Below are 24006 nucleotides of genomic sequence, written 5' to 3'. Positions count from 1 at the left end.
AATGTTAACGCAACACATTGCGTTACCGGCTGCAATAAAGTCTGCTACATCTGTATAAACAAATACAATTTGTGTTTTGGAATGTGATGCACATATTTTTGCTTTTTTTCCATCTTTTAGAATATTTCTTTTAGAGTACTGAACACTTGGGCCCTCAGGTTTACTAAACAGCTCTACTTTATAAGAAATTGTACAGCATGTCTTCGGAAATTAAGCTACCTATAGTATGGCAATTTCAGGTAAACATAATACTGTATTAGGTGTGTTTCGGCATGGATGTTGTCCTATGGAGTAGCAGTTAATAAATATGGTCTTTTATGGTCCATTCACTTGAATTTGCCATTAATGTGGCTACCAGCATAGAGGGTGTCTTATGGAGTAGCACTTTTTAGTAGATATGGCCCTTAGGGGCACATGCATCAAGTGTTGGCATGGGTAACGCACCTCAGTGCCGGCGCTAACTCCCATTGACTTGAATGGGAGTTAACGCTGGAACGGGCACGATGACCAGTCCCGGTACTTGATGCACGTACACTATGCCATAACATTTTATATTAGCTTATTTCTTTGGTGTATACAAAGAGATACGGGAGCGCTGGTTATAACAATGAAAATGCATGAACCAACAGATCTAGCTGTTAATGGAATATAACAAACGAAATGGTGTGAAGTGTAAATATATACTAATAATCACACGGCCATGTGTGAGTACACAGGGAGGTACTGGTTTCTTTCAGATTCCCACGTTCTTTCCAATCTGCTGTATGCAATTTACCTATGGTTTGTTCAGACTCCATCACTCGTTATCACAAAAATCAGACACTAGCAACCCACATCGATGAAATATATTTTAAAAACACATATTTATTCAGTATAAAAAAAGCAACAAGAGAACTCCCATATAAGATCCTGTGCCTCGGCAAACAGCACTCCTCCGGTACACCGCAGTGCCTATCTGCTTCAGCCCCCGTGTCCGGTACTTGCGCTGGAACAGAATGAGCACGGTGGCCATCTTGGAAAAAATAGCACACTCAATGGAGCCATTGCGCTGGAACTATTTAAACAAAACACACGCACACACACTCGCCCGAAACTGATGAAGCAGGGAGAGAGCTGCAGATGCTTGCAAGTCCTCACGGAACCCCTGTTCGTGGCGGCCATTTAAAAAAAAATTCGACCACGGTTATAACACGGTCTCATTATGTGGATCCCGAGTACTGCATTATAACGGGGTTCAGCTGTAACACTATCTTTATATACCTATCTAACTAGACCGTCATATTATTTTTGTTCCATCTCTAGAGTTAGCGCCCTAGTTCTTGCTACCAATCTTATTTCTTTGGTGCTATATTTTATTCTCTCTTGTGCTTTTTTAGCATTCGTAACTATTTTTCAGTGATTGTTTCATAATCAGTTTAAATAAACACCTAAAGGGAAACATGACTATAACGTGCTAGCCAAATTGCACGTTAACAGACATTAATTTGCCTATTATGGCTATAACATTTTTGTGAATCTCCTCCTAATAGAGCTAATTTTCAAAAATTGCTTCTAAAAATAATGCATCACTGTATTTTGTTCTGTTTATCTTGTGATTTTAGCATTAGTCATCACTTGACCAAAACATGTTAAGTCTGCTAACACGTCAAAGTAGACCTTTTCGGCAGGTTCCTACAGCACACTACCAATTTTATACTGTGTCCTTTAGATTTCTTCCACTACATAGAGAACAGGCTAAATAAAACAATGATATACATCAGCGGTGCGCAAACGGGGGGGGCGCGGCGGTTACTAAGAGTGCGAGGCCTCTGTATATGTACTCACCAGCTTCTTGTCCACGCATCTCCATTGCAACGCGGTGTCAAATGACGCCCGTTACCATGGAAACGTGATGTCACATGACCCCACAGCGTAATTTGACGCTTCTTTGAAGGTAAAGGGGGCGCGATCGAGCAAAAGAGCAGGCAGGGGGGGGCGCAGCGCAACAAGCTTGCATACCCCTGCTGTAGTTAATGGCAAGCTACAGTATGAGTGATGTGGGTGTACTGCCTATGGGGGAACGTAGAAGCACTATACATGAGCTACAGGGCAGCTAAAACTGGTTAAAAAAAACAAAAAACAAGAGGTGCCATAAAAATAGTGGAAACATATAAAAATGAAAATGCACGAAAATTATACATACTAAACATATATGAAATGTTATTTCCACCTTTCTCCTGGGCGAAGAAATATCACAAAGACTACTGCAATTAATGTACTTACCTATGTGTGCTTAGTGCTGTTAATTAACTAGGTGTGGGATAGGTGAGCTGAAGCTAGTAGGAGGATGGTAGGTAATGTATTACTTCCAGGGACAAACACATTATCTACTTACAAAATAACGGTAATATGGATCTCCGTGAACATGCAGATTTACAGTATAATACTTTTTGTGTTTATGATGCAGTCACAGTTGATTCAAAATATATTTCTCACAAATTGTCTTTACTCAACTTTTATTTATTTTTTCCCCGGTGATCACTTTTTAATATAAAAGCACAATACTATCTATTATTAATAAAGATGATATATAAATAGGCTTCCTTGGACTTCTAAGTGGGTTGGACATCCCTCTGAAATTCCCTGCTGCCTGGGATAGAATAACATGACATTAAGAAATCAGATGATTCTTAAAACTAAAATTGTTTACAAGCCAGTAGATGTTGAGATGTTGTCTTGCAACAAAAGAGCGTAGTACTGTACCTAGCCACTCTATCATATGAAGCGTTTAGTACAAGGATGATTTGGGGTCGGATGGTATTATTCGGGCAGTTCTTTAGAATTGGTCTTGCAGTGTATCCGTGCAATGATTCTTACAGTTTAATGTATGGAACTTGAGTATGAGGAAGGTAAAACGAATTTGCTCAAGGTCACAAGGAGCTACAGTAACACAAGCTTCAATGGAAGGTAACTCCATTCAAGTCTGCGTGTGTTTACCACAAGGTCAAATCTCACAGATTCTTTACATGTAATAATAGTTTTTGTCTTTTCTTATATAGCGCTGACAGTGTACGCAGCACGGTACATAGAATTCTTGCGGACACAAGTCACTGCCACGCAGAGCTTGCAATCTATATGCTGGTGCCTAAGGCACAGGGAGATCGTGACATGCCCAAGGTCACAAGGAGCCGACCCCCCTGTTTTGAACTCTGTGCCATTGTTTTTAGAGTCAATGCCTTTAGTCACTAAGCCGCTCCTTACGCCCATACTGTATTCAGTGCAAACGTGTTTTTCATGGTAATAGCGCTTGATATCTGCAGTAGAAGCGTTCTGCCACGACATCAGCCTTTTAGGAGTGCAGAGTTTAAAACTATGCATGAGGTACCATGCATCAGTCCTTCAAGGTAATTAGTTAGTGTCATTGAAAGAAAAAAAACCTGCATGGAGGCAAAAGTGTGCAGATGCTCAGTGTTGGCATTCCTGTGTGTGACCCCACTGTAATCTGCTAAATTAAAGCTAGGTTTGCTGTGAGTCACTCTTTACACAGATCTGCATTTGACACTTCTTTCTCAAAGCATTTATCACTTCTGTCCAGGGAAATAAAATAATCAGCTCTGTTGTGGAATTGTTCATCCGCTTTCTTCCGCGTTTAACAAAAAAGAAAAACATAATTATGCTGCTGCGTTTAGTTTGCTTCATTGGTTGTCACATAAAAAATTGTCTATTTTTTTATTCCAAGTGACTTTTACACTTGACATACTGCAGAGCGGTTAACATACCCCGAGTTTAAAACCCAATCCTTCACTTTCAAGAAATACATTGTGGTACAGATAAGTTGTATTTTTCTTTTTTCAATGATTCATACTTTGTGACACCTTGGAGACATTATTTATTACAGAGAAGATGTCAAATAATATTTGCGGGCTTCATTAAATATGTCCAATATTCTAACGTGTTTGAGCGGCTTTGTACTGTTCAAATAAAGCCTGTGCAATTGGTCCAAGTGCTAACACAACATTTTATTGAATTGAAAGGTAGTGGGTCACACGCCAGAATGCCCAGTGGCATGTGCTAGGTCTAGAACATCATCCGGTTTACTCTGTTAGTTATGCTCCCCTGCCAATGTTTTGGGAAGGAGTATATTTTTTAGGCCAGTAGCTTTTTGTTTGTGGTGAGTGGGTTCATAGATCAGTGTTGTCACGGGAGACCAGGACTTTTTACACCTTTTATATTTGTCCCGGGATCATACATTAGGCAAAACAAGGTCGTAGTAAATGTATATGTAGTTTATTTAGGTAAACCCGCAGAAGAAGAATTACAGAAGAATTACACATAGACAGACAAAAGCACACTTACTGGGGGTCTGGGGGAAAAAGCTAGGCTTTCCTAGGTGCAGGGAGCCCGCTGGATGAGCTTTCCCAGACCGGGATGTACCCCCCGTTCTCCTGGTCCTCTTTTCGGCTTCAGTTCCTATCCGCGACCACTACATTCGATTTATAGAACTTGGGCGCAAAAGACGGGATAGTCTCTGCGAGGCAGACTTTGCTACTTCAAAATGAAGCCGGGTGCAATGCTATTTGCAACAGAGCAATGTTGAAAAGCCCGCTCTAGCTTCATCGACACAAGTCACTGGATGGCCTGGTCCTTTGCCTCGGCCATCTCCTTACATACACTCCGCTGAGCTATCCTTGGCATGGAGGTAGGAGGAGCGACCAATCAGAATGTGGGGACCCTATCCCACTAGCTAATAGAAACAAGGGCTCGTCTCTTGGCTGATGTCAGATTAGGGGGAGTGCCAAGCCGGCTCGGGATGCCCCATGGGCGGGACATATGAATTGACCAATGGGAAACGTGCTGAAATTCAGCTGCTTTCCCCAGTCAACCTACTGCCACCTAATGGGAAGGCTCCACTAAGTCTGGCAGACCAGAGGATCCTCCCCGCAGGGGGTCTCTGTTCTCCGGACTCAGTATTCCGCCCTGCCCCGACCAATTAGCACCCGACACCTCTCAACATCCCGTCTCCTTCTTGAACTATGGACTCTATGCAGACTTGCTGGCACCTTAAGCAGATTCCCTGACTGACTGCATAGAGCTTTATAATAAATGTATGAACACATAAAACATATTTAAATACATGGGGGACCTTGGGGAGACTCATGACTGTAAGGGACATTGGACCGAGATATTAGGGCTCGAAAACCAGGAGTCTGGGGGATACTGGGCAGTTCCGGTGTAAGTCAACCTGCGTACCGGCAAATCATGCCTGCTCACTGGGTAGAATTAAAGTACTACCAGTAGCTCCGGCCCCCGAACACCTGCAAAAAAAATTATTGCATTCTTACTCAAATATCCCACCTAAAACTTACACTCAGAAAGTTTCATGAGTCTGGGGCAAAGGGAACATGGAAAGTGTAAAAGCAGGGGTCACTTTAACTTTGCATGTAATGGTACCTGGCCCCTGGCTTATAGTGCTAGGTAGCTGCCAGGGACCCATGGGGCCCAAGGGCAACCAGAGGGCTTAACCTTTATTATATAGCCTGGTTACCCTTGCCGTCACAAGTGTCAATATAGCTATTCTGTTGACAGAACAGCTGGTCTGGGTGAAAAGAAACTACCTGTAGAAGACAGGAAAATAAGGTCCCGTCTGCCCACCCCTTTCCGGATACGGAAGAGTTGAACATTCGTCACAGCAATATTTGCTGGAAATCCAGGAGTTAATTCTCACCATCAAGCAGGCTCAAGGTTCGGGGGACCACCGGGGTCCCAGGGGAGGAGGTCATAGGTGCATGCCTAACAAGGGGCAGCGAGTATGCACGACCGTGGGTGTTGGTGAACATCTGGCCAGGAGGACGGCTGATGTGGCTTTGGTTATGACTCACGTTGGGAAGGATCATGTGCTCAGTGGGGAGCTAGATGGTGAGAAGATGGGGGACCACCTGTATGTGTTCAGTAATAAAATCTATGGCTGTTAAAATCTCAATTTTGGTTTAATTGTAGTTTTATTTTGGGGAAGGGCATATAGAGTCTCCACTGGTCATGGCAGCATCTCTGATTTGGGTTTTAAGATTCAGTATGAGCACCTTAGACGAGTAACGTTAGTAGCCTTGTTTAATATATTACAACGCCATTATTGTCTTGTTAGCACAGCATTATCCCCTATTCATGTGCAATGGAAGCAATAATAGCTTTGCAGCTTATTAAATAGGAGCTTGTGTATGTAAGTAAAACAGCAACAATTGGTTTATAAACTCAATAGGGGTTTGAACATGTTTGCCTGTAAATTCAATAATATATATATACGCTTTGGTACTCAACAAATTAGAAATGTATATGAATATATGTTAAAATGTTGACGCATACGTTATACACAGTAGGTTCTTGTAAGGGGTAATAAAAGTTATCCAATGTACGATTAATCTATACTTCTAAACTATATGTCACTTATTGTGATATGTTTGTTTTTCCTTGCTGGGATTTGTTCCTGAGAATGTTATGCTAAAGTGTATTAAGATTCATATCTTTAGCTGCTTCTTCTGAAACAGCTCAATCCTGTCCTTGATCCCCATTCTCCTTTTACATGAGTCGTACCCAGGAAAATTATAGCATTGGTCTGTTCCAGAAGCCAGAGCGATCACCGTACAGTTCACCTTACATTTCACAATCCTACATGATACTTAATATTGTTATACATGTCAACACACATTACAAGAAGGTTGACTCTCGAGAAGATAATACACATTTTATTTGTTATATATATATATATATATATATATATATATATATATATATATATATATATGAGAGAGAGAGAGAAATAGAACAAATAAAATGTGTATTTATATAGCAAATGGAAATATTACTGTATGCTCATCTGCATGTCTTAGGCAGGTCTGCAACCCCGCCTTTCACCATTATCACCCAGCACACAGCACTTCCACTGCAGCAAGGGATTCAGGGAAATGACATGCAAATGAGCACACAGTGCCACTTTCTGCTTCAAAACCATTTTAAACATGGTTCCCTATATGCTTAAGCTTGCTGCATGGTCACTACTTTAAGCACAGCCAGGGTTAAGATGCATAGCCAGTAAACCCAACCACAGACACTATGCATCTTAACCCTGGCTGTGCTTAAAGCTGTGACCATGCAGCAAGCTTAAGCCTATAGGGAACCATGTTTAAAATGGTTTTGAAGCAAAAAGTGGCACTGTGTGCTCATTTGCATGTCATTTCCCAGAATCCCTTGCTGCAGTGGAAGTGCTGTGTGCTGGGTGATAATGGTGAAAGGCGGGTTTGCAGACCTGTCTAAGACATGCAAATGAGCATACAGTAATATTTCCATTTGCTATATGCTTTACTGTGGAGGGTTTTTGTCACTTTTTTTACTCACCATAACTTAACTCAGTATATATATATATCTCTTTTAAAGAACATACACATGTACTAAAGTCTCCCAACTGGAGCAGTGCCAGTGCCAAATAATTGCCCAAGATTTATCTAAGGGAAACCTCCAATTGCTTCCAATGTGATTCTTTTTCACTGTTAAGTATGATGCTGTGGTTCTTTTTTTCACTGGTTTTGCCCACCTCCGCCCCCCGTGTTGCAGCTAAGAAACGTTCGAAAATTGTGCCAGTTGAGACTACATTTTAACAAGAGCGTAGTCTGCTTTTAAACGTGCAATGTCATTGAACAGGGTAAAAAAAAGTGTTTTTATAGCACAGTAATTTACACCACAAGCACAGTACTATAAGACAGCATCGATAACATAATTTAAATCATGTTTGATAAGTCAGGGGATATTAGATGACCTACAATGCCCTTCTGTGGTGTATAATGACTCCAGCTGTGGTCCTTAAAACCACAAAAATTTCACGTCATGCATCTCTGCCCTGCCAAGCTGCCACAATATTGTTCTGTGACGGGCTACTTTTTAAACGTCTGTCCCATAAGGTGTCCCTTCCAGTGGTATTACTATGTGGACTTATTGGAGTTGGCATCCAATGTTTGTCTGGCAAGATACAATCTTTTTCAAGCATTTTATACTTGTATAATTCTGGCCTGGGGTATCGTCTCTTATATTACTTTGGGGGGGGGGGGGTAAGAGGGGTCAGTGCCCTGATCTCTGGGGACCCCTCGGTTACCAAGATACAGGCAGTTTCTCCACTAGGCAAGAATACAAGAGCCTGGAGATGACATTGCAACTTTCTATTGGTCGCCTTGTGGTCATATTTGTTTATTTTTAATTTTTGTCGAGCACAACAAAAACGACAAATTTCTCCGGGAGGAATACACCGGATCAGCTCATAGTGATGCCCCTTGATTCAGGTAAAAATGGAGATTGCTGTTTTCAACCATACAGTATTATCATTCCTTCCTTTTTGTAGAAGTTTTACAGTCTATTACCTTGGAATGGATTTTTACCATTTAGGGTCAGTGAACGTAATAAATAAAATACCTGAAGGGAGCAATAGCCAACAAGGACAACACCACCGGCAGACATCCAAATTGTGTGGGAACTTAAAAAAGAGGTCCTCTGAGCATTGGAACAATTCGCTGCCGCCGCCGCCTTTGGCCCCGACCATTTAGCCGCTGTGGGAAAATTCGCTGCAGGGTTTAGGCTTTACACCATTAAGGTTAGGGTTTTTGGGGTATAGGGATTAACATTGGGTGTAGGTTTTTTTTTTTAGAGTTTAGGGGTTAAAGTTAGGTTTAAGGGTTAAGGTTAGGAATGTTGGGGATTAAGATGTTTAGGGTTAGGGGTTAATGTTAGGATTAGAGGTTAAGGTTCGGTCATAAACTGCAGTTATCAGCACTTGCCCGGAATCCCCCCAAACTCCTTGGGTCATCTGCAGTGGTGAACTGTCTTGGTGGCCGCAGTCTGGGGACAGCAACCACTCAATGTAGACACACCCATGGATTATTGTTGCTTATTATAATTTCACTATAATATTAAAATGACTACGAATTCTTCACTCTAGTACAGCAGTATGGTTTTTAAGTAACCTCCAAAAAGCTAAATGGCTAATACAATGTCAGAATTTGTGATTTACAGTGTATTTATTTATATTTCTGATTGGTTTGGAGGCTAAAGGCTTCTGTATGTATTTATAGTTTATACTGTACTATCATTTCTTCCAATTATATGTTGAATGACTGCATTGTGAAAAAGAATCTTGCTCCGGACAGACAGAATGGCGAATGTGCCAGCTTGTATCACCTGCAAGGAACATTAAGACAGATATTACAGACAGGTTTGGAATAAGTAGGAACAATTGCCACAGGTGCAGCTTTCAATTTTATAGGTCTCAGTTCTAGTAGGTATATTGGTCCTGGAGATCTGAAACAAGAAAAATAAAGATATTTTTTGGGGGAAGGTTCATTAACCAATAAAGTGCTGGTTGGTAGGGAGGTGAGAAGTGGGGATATGATATGACCTTACAAAGACGAGCATTTATCAGAGGAAGAAGAATTCAACAAAATGAGGTTGTGTTCTGAAAATAGAAGGTGGAGGGCTCTAAGAAAAGTCGATACAGGGAATACTCCTCGCAGAGGTGGTGAAAGTTGATATATTAAAGGAACAGAAGGCTGTTCGGTATAAACAGAATTGGTGGAAGGGGCAGGTAGAAAATTGGATGTTAGGCTTCACAGAATGGTGGTAAATTGACTAGGCTGGATTGTCCAAAGATGTCATTAATTGCTGTCAATTGTTATGTTTCTGTGATAGAATGGGTTTGCTTTTCCACTATTATCCAAAATATCTAATCAATACTTGTTGTTTTTTTTCCGTACGAACTTCATCTCAGCCTAGGCTTAGTTAAACGTTAATTTAACATAAGTTGCGTTATCTTCCAATAAAGTGACATTAGGTCAGTCTTGGCGTTACTCCTACCCAAAACCTGTACTAGGCCATAATATTTAAGTTACATCTAAATAGCAAGTGGAGGTAGGACTTAAATAACGTAACATTAAGCCCTCATGTTTACATTAACAGGCTTAGTGGAGAGGAGAGGATACAGTAACGCCTTATTTGCATCTCATCATTAACTTCCGTTACAGCTAATGCTATGCTGTACAGTATACAGGCGAAAACACGACCTAACGTTATGGTATTCTCCTTGGGAGAATTAGCGTTACTAATAATGTGACACTACATTAAATTAATGTCACACTAAATTGCTTAATCGAGCAGTGCATGTAGGCCCAAATGATAGGAGAGTGAAAGTAACAATATGTGTGTATGTATATGTATGCATGTGTGTGTATATATGTACACTACCGACACACTTTATCACACTGCGGCCAGATCCGCAAGCCGGGAGATTTCCCGGCTTGCTAGTGGCCGCCCCTCGGCGTGCCGCGCGGTCACGCGTCTTCGGGAGCGTGCGCCCCCTGCACGCGCGTCCAGGGCTCCCCGAGGGAGCCCTGGTGTCCCGCGATTGCGGGACGGCGGCAGGGGGTTCCGGGGGACCCGGCGGACCCGGCAGCGGTAGGGAGAGCGCCCCGATCGGAGGGCGCTCTTCCGCTGCTTCGGCGCGCGCCCGTCACTCTCGGGCGCGCGCCAGGCTACTGCTGCGGCCAAGAACGGGCAAATGCTCGAATAAACTTGGCCGCAGCAGTATATATATATGTGTATATATATATATATATATATATATATATATATATATATATATATATATATATATACACATACACATACACAGTGTTCGACAAATCACCCAAAAATCTACTCGCCCACCCAAAAAATTTACTCGCCCCCTAGTCCCGCCCCCAACCCGCCCCTAGTCCCGCCCCCAACCCCGCCCCTAGTCCCGCCCCCAACCCCGCCCCTAGTCCCGCCCCCAACCCCGCTTTAAAATAAAATACATTTAATAAATTCCTAGTCAGAACAACATTCGTTTTTGACATAAATGTATTTATTGTATTACATTATACTACAATTAGTCCTTGTTACGTGTGTGTGTGTGTGTGTGTGTGTAAATGTCGGATATAGAAATAAAAGCCAGGTGTGAATGACTAGTTTCCTGAACCCCTTAGCCAGTGTCTGGACGTCCCCGCTTCACAATATCTAAAGCAGAAATCCCGCCTGGGATCTTACCTGATCCGCAGTCCCTCAATGTCCAGGTACCCTCATTCCTGCAATGTTATACATTGGAGGGGATGTGTTCCTTACCTGTCTTCTGGGTTAGGGGGGGTTCCGATGTCTTCCGTGTGAAGCTTGAGTCAGATCTGGAGAAAGCAGTATAGGTTATTTCGGTGTAGTATAGGGAAGTTAAGATATACAGCGTAAATAAGAGATCCAGAATGTGAGAGAGTGTGGGGGGGAGAGAGAGAGACAGGGAGAGAGAGAAAGAGGGGAGAGAGAGACAGAGGGGAGAGAGAGACAGAGGGGAGAGAGAGACAGAGGGGAGAGAGAGACAGAGGGGAGAGAGAGACAGAGGGGAGAGAGAGACAGAGGGGAGAGAGAGACAGAGGGGAGAGAGAGACAGAGGGGAGAGAGAGACAGAGGGGAGAGAGAGACAGAGGGGAGAGAGAGACAGAGGGGAGAGAGAGACAGAGGGGAGAGAGACAGAGGGGAGAGAGGGTGACTGACTGACGGGGGGGTGACTGACTGACGGGGGGGTGACTGACTGACGGGGGGTGACTGACTGACGGGGGGGGTGACTGACTGACGAGGGGGGTGACTGACTGGGGGGGGGGTGACTGACGGGGGGTGACTGACGGGGGGGGGATTGACTGGGGTGGGGGGTGATTGACTGGGGTGGGGGGTGATTGACTGGGGGTGGTGACTGACTGGGGGGGTGATTGACTGGGGGAGGGGTTACTGACTGACTGGGGGGGTGACTGACTGGGGAGGGGGTGACTGATTGGGGGGTACCTCTGGTGTCCTATGCACACACACACACACACATACACACACACACAACTGTCTGTCTCACACACACTGTCTGTCACACACACACACACACACACACAATGTCTGACACACACACACACACACACACACACACACACTGTCTGTCACACACACACACACACACACACAATGTCTGACACACACACACACACACACACACACACACAATGTCTGACACACACACACACACACACACACACACACACACACACACACACACACACACACACACACACACACACACACACACACACACACACACACACACACACACACAATGTCTGACACACACACACACAATGTCTGACACACACACACACAATGTCTGTCACACACACACACACACACACACACACACACACACACACACACACACACACACACACACACAATGTCTGACACACACACACACACACACACACACACACACACACGTTAGCAGCACCCAGAATAATAACACATACACCAGATAACCACTAAGACCACTACATGCACCCCTCAGGGGTAAGAGCAACACCTTTAGGACCACTTGCATGCAACGAGTGACCCGACTCACCTCCTTGATCTTGTCCCTCTGCTCCCTCACTGCTGGGTCCTTCGACTCCTTCCCCACCGGCCCCACCGGCGGCCTGAACACCATGCCGGGCAGCTGCTTCCCTGCCCCCGCCGCCCTCGCCTTGCTGTCCTGCGCCAGCCTCTGCTTGTCCCTGCGGATGTCCCCGGGCTGCCGGTGGAGGGTGCCCTTAGCCTCCCTGAGCGCCCTCTCGTGCTCCTCCCGGATGCGGGCCAGGCTGCCTCAGAGCTGCTGCTCCTCCCCGGCGGGCTGCGCTGAAGCGGGGGCTGCTGGAAGAACACGCCGCTCAGCAGCTTTGGCGAGTCCGGCAGGAAGAACACCAGCAGCAGCTTCTCCCCATAGCTTCCGCGCCCCCCGGGACCCCCCCGTCTGGCAACAGGCTGCCGCCCGGCATCACTCACACGGCCACTGGCTCCACCCTAGGACCTGCGGCGGCACCGCTAAGACTCAGGAGGGGGGGGTGTTCCCCCCCTCGGTGGAGAAAGCAGACCGCTAGGACGCTGGTGTCCCCCCCGCCTCGGTGGAGAAAGCAGACCGCTAGGACGCTGGTGTCCCCCCCCCCCTCGGTGGAGAAAGCAGACCGCTAGGACGCTGGTGTCCCCCCCCCCTCGGTGGAGAAAGCAGACCGCTAGGACGCTGGTGTCCCCCCCCCCCCCCTCCCTCGGTGGAGAAAGCAGACCGCTAGGACGCTGGTGTGTCCCCCCCCCCCCCTCGGTGGAGAAAGCAGACCGCTAGGACGCTGGTGTTCCCCCCCCTCGGTGGAGAAAGCAGACCGCTAGGACGCTGGTGTGTGTCCCCCCCTCCATCGGTGGAGAAAGCAGACCGCTAGGACGCTGGTGTGTCCCCCCCCCTCCCTCGGTGGAGAAAGCAGACCGCTAGGACGCTGGTGTGTCCCCCCCCCTCCCTCGGTGGAGAAAGCAGACCGCTAGGTTTGCCCAGGCAGCGCCTCCCCGCAGGTGATCGATAATAAAGTTTATTAATCACCAGCACAGCGGACCACGCTGGGGGGAGGAGGGGGGAGCTCCTCCTGACTCTGCTCACGGTGCCCGGAGCCGCTTGTTCTCGGGGTAGAGGGGGGGGGGGGGCGATATTGGCAGCCTGCCAAGTCCTGTCAGCCAATCAGGCTGCTGGATTAAAAAAAAAAACAATTCAGCGCGAGCAGGGAAAATTAAAAAAAAAAACACGTGCGCTGCTTGTGCGGCCATAAGGAGCTGCATGGGCCAATATTTACTCGCCCGGGGGTTAAATCCACCCGCCCCGGGCGTGTAAATGAATAGGATTGTCGAACACTGCACATACATACACACACACACACACACACACACACACACACTATTGACTAATTATTATGTATTTTGTTATATAGATCTGTGTTTGTTAACCCTATTTTTGCAGTATTTCTCATTTCATTACTATGTTGGTTACTTTAGTTTAGCCTTGAGTATAACATGACGATTAGAAAGAAGAGAATCCATATAGTCTTTTTAAAGGTCACTTTGGCTGTTACCCGGTGATCCAGAAGAGCTGAAGGTTGCTTAAGTGCACTTAACTCATAAAAAATAAATGTGGTTTATACAACCATACAGGATATCTCCCTCTTTATGTCCACTCATGTCAACCCTTTCTCTGTTCATACCAGACCAATTAACCCTTTCTATATGTATATAAAAAAATATACATATATATTTATAGATATATATACACTATAGTGTATATATACACTAAATATATTTTATAGAAAAAAAGGATTGTACCTTCTTATTATGAAAAGTAGATCTTATTTTGGGCCATGAACACACTCAAGATTTCAAGAGATCGAGAGAACTTTATTGTCTTAAAGCAGCAGTCCAAGCAGTCATTTTATTTATTATTTATTTATTTATTTTCCCTTTAATACTGTACGTGCATCAATACAATCTACACAATTATAAGTAATTAGCTAAGGTGCTGATCGATATGTTCTCCTGTAATCGATCAGCAAAGATTCAGCTCGGGGTTCACTAAATGGCAGTGTAGCAGTAGAGGACCAAAGATGCAAAGTTCTGTGTGGAAGATCATGTGACCAGGCAGTCACTAGATACAATTGGTGCACTGCTAGAGAGAGGGCCGGGCTCAAAAAGGGCTGTGCCAGAGCCTGTTTCAGAAGAGGAAGGTGATGTTACTTTGTAAATGGTTGCTATAGAAACAAAAAATGCCTGTTACATTATAATACATTAAAATGTAATTCAGAGTTGTTTTAAAAAAAATGCTACAATGCTAAAATGCTGCCTCTAGTAACCCCTTCATATCTTAATATATTTCATTTAAAAATCTTCGAAAACCACGGTACAGTACTTGTCCACGGAACCAGCTGGGCTGGCCCGTAAAAACACGCAACTACATCTGAGATGATGTTGCGGCTTCCAATTGGATGATCTTTCAGTTATTTTTATTTGTACTTTCTTTGTAACTTAGCGACACCAGTAAGAGGTGATACAGATGTACACTGTAGCCAGTTTATTTGTACCTACTGATGATGGAGAATATTGCGTTATACAGCAGAATATCACAGAGTTTCCATAGGATTCAATGGAAGTGAAAACGCAGAACATCACAGAATAGATCATCATGACGCTCCAGACGGAGCAATAACCCGGACTAAATCTGTACTGTGTCTCATGAACCAAGTGCTTGGGGTACCGTAGTAGGGCCTACAGCTCCGGGGAACTTCCTGGTTTGCATAACATAAAAAATGAGGGGAGGGGGTGCCGAGCATGTGTGTTGTAAGTGAAACTTCTTTGTGTTGTGTCACTGAAATTGTAATTATACGCTCAAAAATCTTTCATACAATCAAAAACATTAAAATCAAAATACAATTTCACTGATGAAACACAAATAAGTGTAACTTAGAACGTGCGTGCTCGGCACACACCCCGGTTTTGTAAATGCCTTTCAAGCTCAAGTGCTGAGAGAATAAAGGGAGCGTCCTTAAAAAAACACAACAACAAAAATAAAATCCATTTTTTGGGGGGGAGGACAGTGCATTGAATGTAGTGCTTCTTATGTTTGCATAAGATGTATATATATATATATATTTTTGTCTAATTTAGTAGCTTTATTTTCTTACGTATTTTCATATTTATTTCATTGGTTATGCATTGTAATGGTTTCTGTTTGATAGGAATGAATACTGCAGCTTCATTTATATATCTGTGTTATGGTGCTGATCGCTTCTGCACATGCACGACTGGCTATGAGGTTAGCCAGCGGGGGCGCGCATGCTCATGCACGCACCTTGTCACTTCCGTTACACATTTTCGTCTCCATTAAGGTGTTTTGTCCCATCAAAAATTACTTGGTGCCAGCATAGAAGTTTTGCTTCAAAAAAATAGGGGAGGATTGCTTAGTTACATAGTAGATGAGGTTGAAAAAGACATGCGTCCATCAAGTTCAACCTATGCTAAATTTAGACGACAGATACTTGATCCTATATATACTTACTTATTGATCCAGAGGAGGTAAACAAAAAACCCTTGAGGTGTCAGCCAGAAACATATGAGCAAACCTAAGGTTCACCTATTCAATCAGACAGAAACCAAAGTGGATCAGTACAAAAATTAAATCATACAAAATGAAGGACTTCTGTTTGCCTTTTGATCTCAACCAAGTTTCTTCTTTAGTGTACAGTAACAAAAAAAAACAGCAATACTGAAAAAATCAGTACACACATTTACAAAAAGGACCAGTGCAAGTGGTTTCACAATAGAGCAACGTTTGAAGGCCCCCTGGCCCCTTCGTCAGGTTTCTAACATTGTGCACATATAACAGTGTGTGTCTGCTAACTAGTGTTGTACCGAGGCCTACATTTTGCCGGGTACCAGATACTAGGCAAAAATGGGCAATTCCACCTGGCCGGGTACTGGGTACCCTGCCCGGATAACATATACACTTACCTGCAGCCAGTGGAGGGTGAGAAGGACCGTGGCGATGTCCTGGGGGCGGTGACATCAGCAGATGTCCCTGTCCAGCCAGTGAGAGTAGCGGAACACAGGGCACAGCTGATGCTTGTGGGAGCTGAGGAACCATGTGACCGGAGCAGGAGCGTTCCTATTGGACAGTCGGGGAGGAGCTGCCTGTCTAATAGGAATGCTCCTGCTCCGGTCACATGGTTCCCCGGCTCCCACAGGCATCAGCTGTGTGCTGTGTTTCGCTGTTCCCGCGGGCTGAACATGCACTTCGGCCGCTGTCACCACCAACGGCACGTCTGCTGCTGCTCCCATGATGTTGCCACGGTCCTCTTTACCTTCCTCACCCTCCGTCGCCGGCTGCAGGTAAGTGTTCCATTCTTTTCAGCTACTCTGAAATTGCCCGACGCCGGTTCTGACCCGGTGCCGGTCCCAGCCCCCTGCTGTTACATTAAAGACGAAACTTGGTGAGACCAAAAGGAAAACGCAAGTCCCTTCTTTTCTTTGATTGACTTTTTGAGTGCTGATCCAGTATGTTTTTTGTATAGTTGTACTGTATGCATTTTGCGATATAGCTGCAGGATCATAGCACCTCTAGCTGAATTATAGTAGACAGGGTGATGAGTGCTAGTTCATTATTTAATATTTATTCCACTTATTCAATCAGACATTTTTAAGATACGCCTAGTGCTTAGTGAGGGCACGCCTGCCCAGAAGAATTAGAGAGCCCAGATGGCTTAAGATTAAAATACTAAATCCATATACAATATAAATGAAAAAAAAGCCAATTATATACCCTTTCTCTTTTGTCACCTAAGAGTGCATTATATTTGGTTTCATCTTTAGACATTGGGCTCCTGTTTTCTCGGAGATAAAGATCCTGATAAATGTTGTTCTGCAGGGCACGAGCAGCGGAGTGGTCCAGAGAGTTTGTGTCAGTTCGCCGGACTAGCCATCATCTCCACCAAACCATTTGTGGATTTGCCCTTGGGAGTAATACCTTTCTTTGTTTCCTCTGCTAACAAGATTGCCCAATATAGCGGATACAAAATAATCAGACCGTGGCTGAAAAAATACTGTATATTTTAAAAACCAAGGCAATATGCACAAGAAGGTGGGGCGGGGGGAATCAGAGTGGGGAAAAGACACCATAAGATTATGGGTGGATAGAATTTAAAATAATAACAATAATGTGAATTTTTTCTTTCTTTCATATTTTCTTTCCAATGTCATTTCATTATGAAGTAGATGAAGCTTTTGTGTACTGCCTGTTTTTTTTTCTTATGCACCTTTTCTCTGTCTTTTTTTTATTTTTATTTTTCTCCAGGATAACGTTTTGCCACCTGCCTTTCCAGAGCAAATGGCTCTACGTGGGCACGGAAAGAGGAAATATTCACATTGTCAACGTGGAGTCGTTCACTCTCTCAGGCTACGTCATCATGTGGAATAAAGCCATTGAACTGTGAGTGTTACGTAGCGAATGACATTAATGAGAATATTTGTGCCAGTGTTGCATGACGCTGCCCTGAGCAGCCCTGTGGATATAATGGCACCGCGCCAAGTTAAAGATGCTTAAAATCTCACTAATTGGTTTCAGAGAATCTGAGGCCTCAGTAGATTATCAGTTTATATACGTCAGCTGTTGCTCCGAGAGCTAATTACTTTTCGGAGGCCCGAATCCTGGCTGACATGAGAAATCCAAACGGATAAAAATCACTACGAGCATTTATGTGGCAAGACCTAGTTTCCAAGCCGCGGTTCATACACCGCGGCCTTTTCCTATTTTCATTGTTGCAGGCTTCTGACAGCTGCATGATTTTATTAAAACTATTCTTGGGTATAGTCCCAGAAGTTGCGTGGCCGCCTGTTTTCGCAAACTAATAATAGAACAGGACTTTGTGTTAAGATGAAGCACTGGAGCGAGACGTGAGTCTGCGGGGGGGGGGGGGGGGGTGTAGTGTTGCGGTGAAAGGCTTTTTTTTTCTGGGCAAGGTCTTGTACGTGTCAGAATGTGGAAGGGGAAGCCACTTGCACTTCTCCTCTTTGTAAATGTTACCATTCACATCCTGACATACTGTTGTAAGTGTGTACTATGTATAAATGATATTACTGCTTCTGAGCAGCTGTGTAAACAGTGTGCAGCTGGCATAGAGAAAGGAAGTGTACAATTGGCACTGTGCTGTAGACTTTCAACTACAAGTAAATATCACCAGTGTCTCTGTGTTCATGCAGGGTAGCAGCACGTACAGTAGTGACTCCCATGTTCATGCGTACAAGCTACTGACAAAGCTGAATAGTCTTGCAAGTTCGTTATCAAACCCCTCCCCAGTACCCTGAGTCAGACCAGTTTTTTGGGCCAACTGATAAGCCAATTTTTTTTGGCAAATTAGGTGCATTTGCCAGTGTTTAAATGCATAAGTTATTTAACATAGAAGCATACAGTAGAACTGTATGGCAGATAAGGATTTCCTGCACCACGCCGTATGCCCATTTTCTTATCCTCTGTAAAACCTCAGACCATTGATTTTCTTTCATATTTATTATAGCCTTTTGACTACCCTAAGCGTCTGTAATAGCCTCTGGAACCCCTGTTGGGAAGCAGTTCCATGACATTTCTAAAACCTAATGCGGTGAGAGGTTTGAGAACCACGAACTCAACGGCATATTCACTAACGTAGCCATTACTATTGGTAACGGCCGTAATACTTTAGTGAATATACACTTATATCTTCTACAGTATTGTGCTATATTTCATCCTGACTTCAGATATTCAGCACTAATGTGAGAGGGCTTCTGTAGCTGATTGATCTCTGTTTTGTCACAATATTGTTTTTTTAGGAGCATTGGTATATTTATATTAACCATGTAATGTGGTCTTGAGACAAAAGGTGGCACTGTGTGCTCATTTGCATGTCATTTCCCAGAATCCCTTGCTGCAGTGGAAGCGCTGTATGCTAGGTGAATGGTGAAGGACAGGGTTGCAGACCTGTCTAAGATGTGAATGTGCTCACAAGTAATATTTTTTATATATGATTTATATTTTTATATGATATATAATATAATAATTCGACAAACCTATACATCTGCACGCCCTGGGCGAGTGGATTTAACACCGTGGCGAGCGCCTATTGGCCCAAGCAGCACACGTGTTTTTTTTTTTTTTTAATTTTTCCCTGCTCACGCTGCTGTTTCATTTCCCCCGCTCGCGCTGGAGGAAAAAAAAAAAAGCCGGAGGCGGGTTCATATTGCTGCAGGAGCTTACCCCGCCCTCCCTCCCCCCCTGCCTCTCTGAGCACGTATCTCCTCCCCATAGCAGCCAGAGAGTGCCTCCGCAGGCCCCCGCATATCCCCAATGGCCCCCGCATACCTCCCAATGGCCCCCGCATACCTCCCAATGCCCCCCATTTACCCCCAATGGCCCCCGCATACCTTCCAATGCCCCCCGCTTACCCCCAATGGCCCCCACATACACCCAATGATCGCCGCATACCCCAATTGCCGCCGCAGGCCCCCGCATACCCCCATTGGCCGCCGTATGCCCCCGCAGGCCCCCTCATATCCCCAATGGCCCCCACATATCCCCAATGGCCCCCGCATACCTCCCAATGCCCCTCGCTTACCCCCTCATATCCCCAATGGCCCCCGCATATCCCCAATGGCCCCCGCATATCCCCAATGGCCCCCGCATACCTCCCAATGCCCCCCGCTTACCCCCAATGGCCCCCACATACCTCCCAATGCCCCCCGCTTACCCCCGCAGGCCCCCACATATCCCCTATGGTCGCCGCATACCCCCAATTGCCGCCACAGGCCCCCGCATACCCCCATTGGGTGCCGTATGCCCCCCGCAGGCCCCCTCAAACCTCCGATGTCTCCCGCAAGCCGCCGCAAACCCCCGCAGGCCCCCTCAAACCTCCGATGTCTCCCGCAAGCTCCCGATGTCGCCCGCAGCCCCAGATGACTCCAACTTCCGATGGTGAGCGGGACTCCCGGCGCCGTTTCTGGTAGTGTGTGTGTGTCTGTCAGAGTGTGTGTGTGTGTATCTGTCAGAGAGTGTGTGTGTGTCTGTGTGTCTGTCAGTGTGTGTGTGTCTGTCACTGTGTGTATGTGTCTGTCAGAGTGTGTGTGTGTGTGTGTGTGTGTGTGTGTGTGTGTCTGTCTGTCTGTCTGTCAGTGTGTCAGTGTGTGAGTGTGTGTGTCTGTCAATGTGTGTGTGTCTGTCAGTGTGTGTGTTGTGTGTGTGTGTGTGTCTGTCAGAGAGTGTGTGTGTGTCTGTGTCTGTCAGTGTGTGTGTGTCTGTCACTGTGTGTATGTGTCTGTCAGAGTGTGTGTGTGTGTGTGTCTGTCTGTCTGTCTGTCTGTCTGTCTGTCAGTGTGTGAGTGTGTGTGTCTGTCAATGTGTGTGTGTCTGTCAGTGTGTGTGTCTGTCAGTGTGTGTGTTGTGTGTGTGTGTGTGTGTCTGTCAGAGTGTGTGTCTGTCAGAGTGTGTGTGAGAGTGTGTGTGAGTAGGATGACTGACTTGGTCTCTCTCTCTCACCCTCTCTGTGTGTGTGTCGCTCTCTCTCTCTCTCTCTCTGTGTCGCTCTCTCTCTGTGTCGCTCTCTCTCTGTGTCGCTCTCTCTCTGTGTCGCTCTCTCTCTGTGTCGCTCTCTCTCTCTGTGTCGCTCTCTCTCTCTGTGTCGCTCTCTCTCTCTGTGTCGCTCTCTCTCTCTGTGTCGCTCTCTCTCTCTGTGTCGCTCTCTCTCTCTGTGTCGCTCTCTCTCTCTGTGTCGCTCTCTCTCTGTCGCACTCTCTCTCTCTGTGTCGCTCTCTATGTGTGTCACTCTCTCTCTCTCTCTCTCTCTCTCTCTCTCTCTCTCTCTCTCTCTCTCATTCTCTGTCTCTCTCTCCTCTCTCTCTCTCTCTCTCATTCTCTGTCTCTCTCTCACACTGTTCCACACTCTGGACCTGGATATCTTACTTACCCTATATATCTTACTTACCCTATATATCTTAACTGACCTATACTACACCGAAATAACCTATACTGCTTACTTCCAGATCTGACTCAAGCTTCACACAGGAGACATCGGAATCCCCCCTAACCCATAAGACAGGTAAGAAACACCTCACCTCCAACATATAACATTGCGGGAATGAGGTACTTGGACTGCGGATCAGGTAAGATCACACATACACACACACGCATGTAACAAGGACTAATTGTAGTATAATGTAATACAATAAATAAACTTATGTCAAAAACGAATGTTGTTCTTACTAGGAATTTATTCAATTTATTGTATTTCATTTTTTTAAAGCGGGGCGAGAATAGGGCAGGGTTGGGGGCGGGGATATTTTGTTTGACCGCTGGGTAGAAAAATCTTTAGCATTTTGAAAAACCATATGGTGTACTGTACACTGATACAGCAAATCACTTTTACAGTCTCCTCCCTCAAAAAAACTTCTCTTACTTAGATGATACCTGCCAACTACATCCAATTTATCCAGTCTTGATGTTTCATTCTTCTTTGTCTGCTAGCACCATTGGTAAAATGTACCACACATAGGCCTTGCTATGTTGTTTTTATAAAGCCACTTGAGTTTATACCTGTAGCATATATAGTAAGCACAGTATTCAAAATGTGATGGTACAGCGCACATGAGAACCCTACATGAGAACCCTGCAGATCTGGTATGACGAATATGTACTTTATTAATTGAAGAATTTAAGAAGGTACGGCATAGCTGCTATATTGTGTCTTGTGGAGAATCCCATCATCTGTTATATTGGTTTGACTAGATCTCAGATTATCAATTGTGTCCAATCTCACTGATTCAGTCCGTACAAGCTGTAGAAAGGTTAGAACCATTAATAGGCAGCAGTCCTACGGAATGGAACTTTTAGAGGCAGCGGTGTGGTCGTCGCTGTTCAGCCATGAGGGACAGTTGTCCGTCACCATTTAGTCGCTGGCCATTTCAGTCCTGAGGTAGGTGGTTAGCGTTACGATTAGGGGTAAAGGTTAGGGCTGTTATGGAAAGGGGTTAAGGTTTTTAGGGTAAAGGGTTAACTGCTTACGGTTTTGGGGGTAAGGTTTTTAGGGTAAGGAGGTAACAGGGTAAGGTTTTTAGAGTAAGAGGTTAGAGGACACATTACCTATGGCAGAAGCTGAGCAGCCTCTTCGACATGTCCGAGACACAATCCTTCCTCTCTGCAGGAGTTTCTCTGCGTGTATTTGGAGTAGCACATTAGGGTGAGGCCATTGGATTAAGTAGATGTAGTTATCGGAGTTTCTAATATTATTAGCCATATTTACTAAGCAGCTCTCTACCATAGGACACCTTCTCGAACTGAAAGACAGAGCACATTCACTTGAATTAGCCAGAAGATGTCCATCAGTGGCAGGTGTCTTATGGTATTGCGCCACTTGGTCAACATGGTCCTATATGCAATTAAACAGGGCAGTGCAATTACTCTGGAGCATGCCTGCTTTTCCGTGAATATTGTTTTCTGTTTTTCTTGAAAGACTATTGTACTAGTCATCAACATTTCAGTACCCTAGCAGGCCTTCCTATGGACCTTCTTAAAGGGTCAAAAGCACTTCAATAAAGCAACTTTTTCAAACTTGTGGCCTATTTCAGTGGTTTTCGCTCTGTTCTGAACACCAGAAACCTTCCAGAATTTGTTGTGTCTGTGAAATCCCAGCCTACTACCTACAACATTTACTACTAGATATACATAATAGCCATATACAATACATATAATTCATGACATGAACAGGAATATTTTTTATCATTTCAAATCCAGGAATACTTTAGTTAAAGCTACACTATAGGGTATGTGAAATATAGCAAAACCATTTGAAAGTAAATATCTACCACTACCAGTAGGCTACAACTAGTCCTGCATATTCTCTGTGGTATTTGCATGGATGAGAATGGACTTGGTACCATCCTCAGTTGTAAATTGTTTAAGAGGTGTACAGATGCAGCGGCCGTTATTCGAACATTTCACGCGTTGTATACCGCGGAATACCCATTTCATGGCGCGTGATTTCTTCCAACCTTCCCGCCTTAAGACGCGAGTGCAGAAAATGGAATTTTAGAGTTCTGTTTTTTAAACACCTGAAATTGACACAGTAGCACAGTACTGTACACATTACAATTCATTCATTTCTGCCACGGATACGAAACATAATCCATGAAATTCAAACAAAGCAACAGCGATAAACACGTTTGCTTGGTGTGATTGGCCGCGTGAATGCCGCATGGAGTACAGCAGAGCACATAAAAGCGACTCCGTGATTTGTTCGAATAACGGCCGCTGCATCTGTATATTCCATAAAATGTATTCTTCTATTTACTTGACATGCTAATTTGTGCAGTCCCGGCACCTTCTACAATTTATTGGTCTTTAAATGCGGCACAAAACATTGGCAGCTTTGACCTGTAATGTTAGACATCGTGCATCAAATATTACTTTCTTGCTTACTATGCCAATTGCTTTAATTGCATTGTGAGCCATTTTAATATACAGTATAAACTATGACACAGTCCCTGCAAAAGAAGGAATTCTGAGTGTAGTCCTGGATTTAAGAGAAAACAATCCAGAGA

The 24006-nt window shown here is 44.6% G+C and overlaps 1 protein-coding gene across 5 annotated transcripts in view; it reads left to right on the top strand.

Annotated features, from left to right (window-relative positions):
- The window catches only part of STXBP5 (syntaxin binding protein 5), a 485695-nt gene that overhangs the window by 213692 nt on the left and 247997 nt on the right, over nucleotides 1-24006 (top strand). For all 5 annotated transcript variants that reach the window (XM_075596531.1, XM_075596528.1, XM_075596530.1 and 2 more), the window contains exon 5: nucleotides 17741-17875. In XM_075596531.1, the coding sequence (XP_075452646.1) occupies nucleotides 17741-17875 (135 nt within the window). The remainder of the gene's footprint in view (nucleotides 1-17740; nucleotides 17876-24006) is intronic.

This window comes from Ascaphus truei, chromosome 4 (genome assembly GCF_040206685.1).
Source record: "Ascaphus truei isolate aAscTru1 chromosome 4, aAscTru1.hap1, whole genome shotgun sequence".
Taxonomy (NCBI): domain Eukaryota; kingdom Metazoa; phylum Chordata; class Amphibia; order Anura; family Ascaphidae; genus Ascaphus; species Ascaphus truei.
Note: the sequence above shows the minus strand (reverse complement) of the source record. Positions and strands in the feature narration are given on the sequence as shown.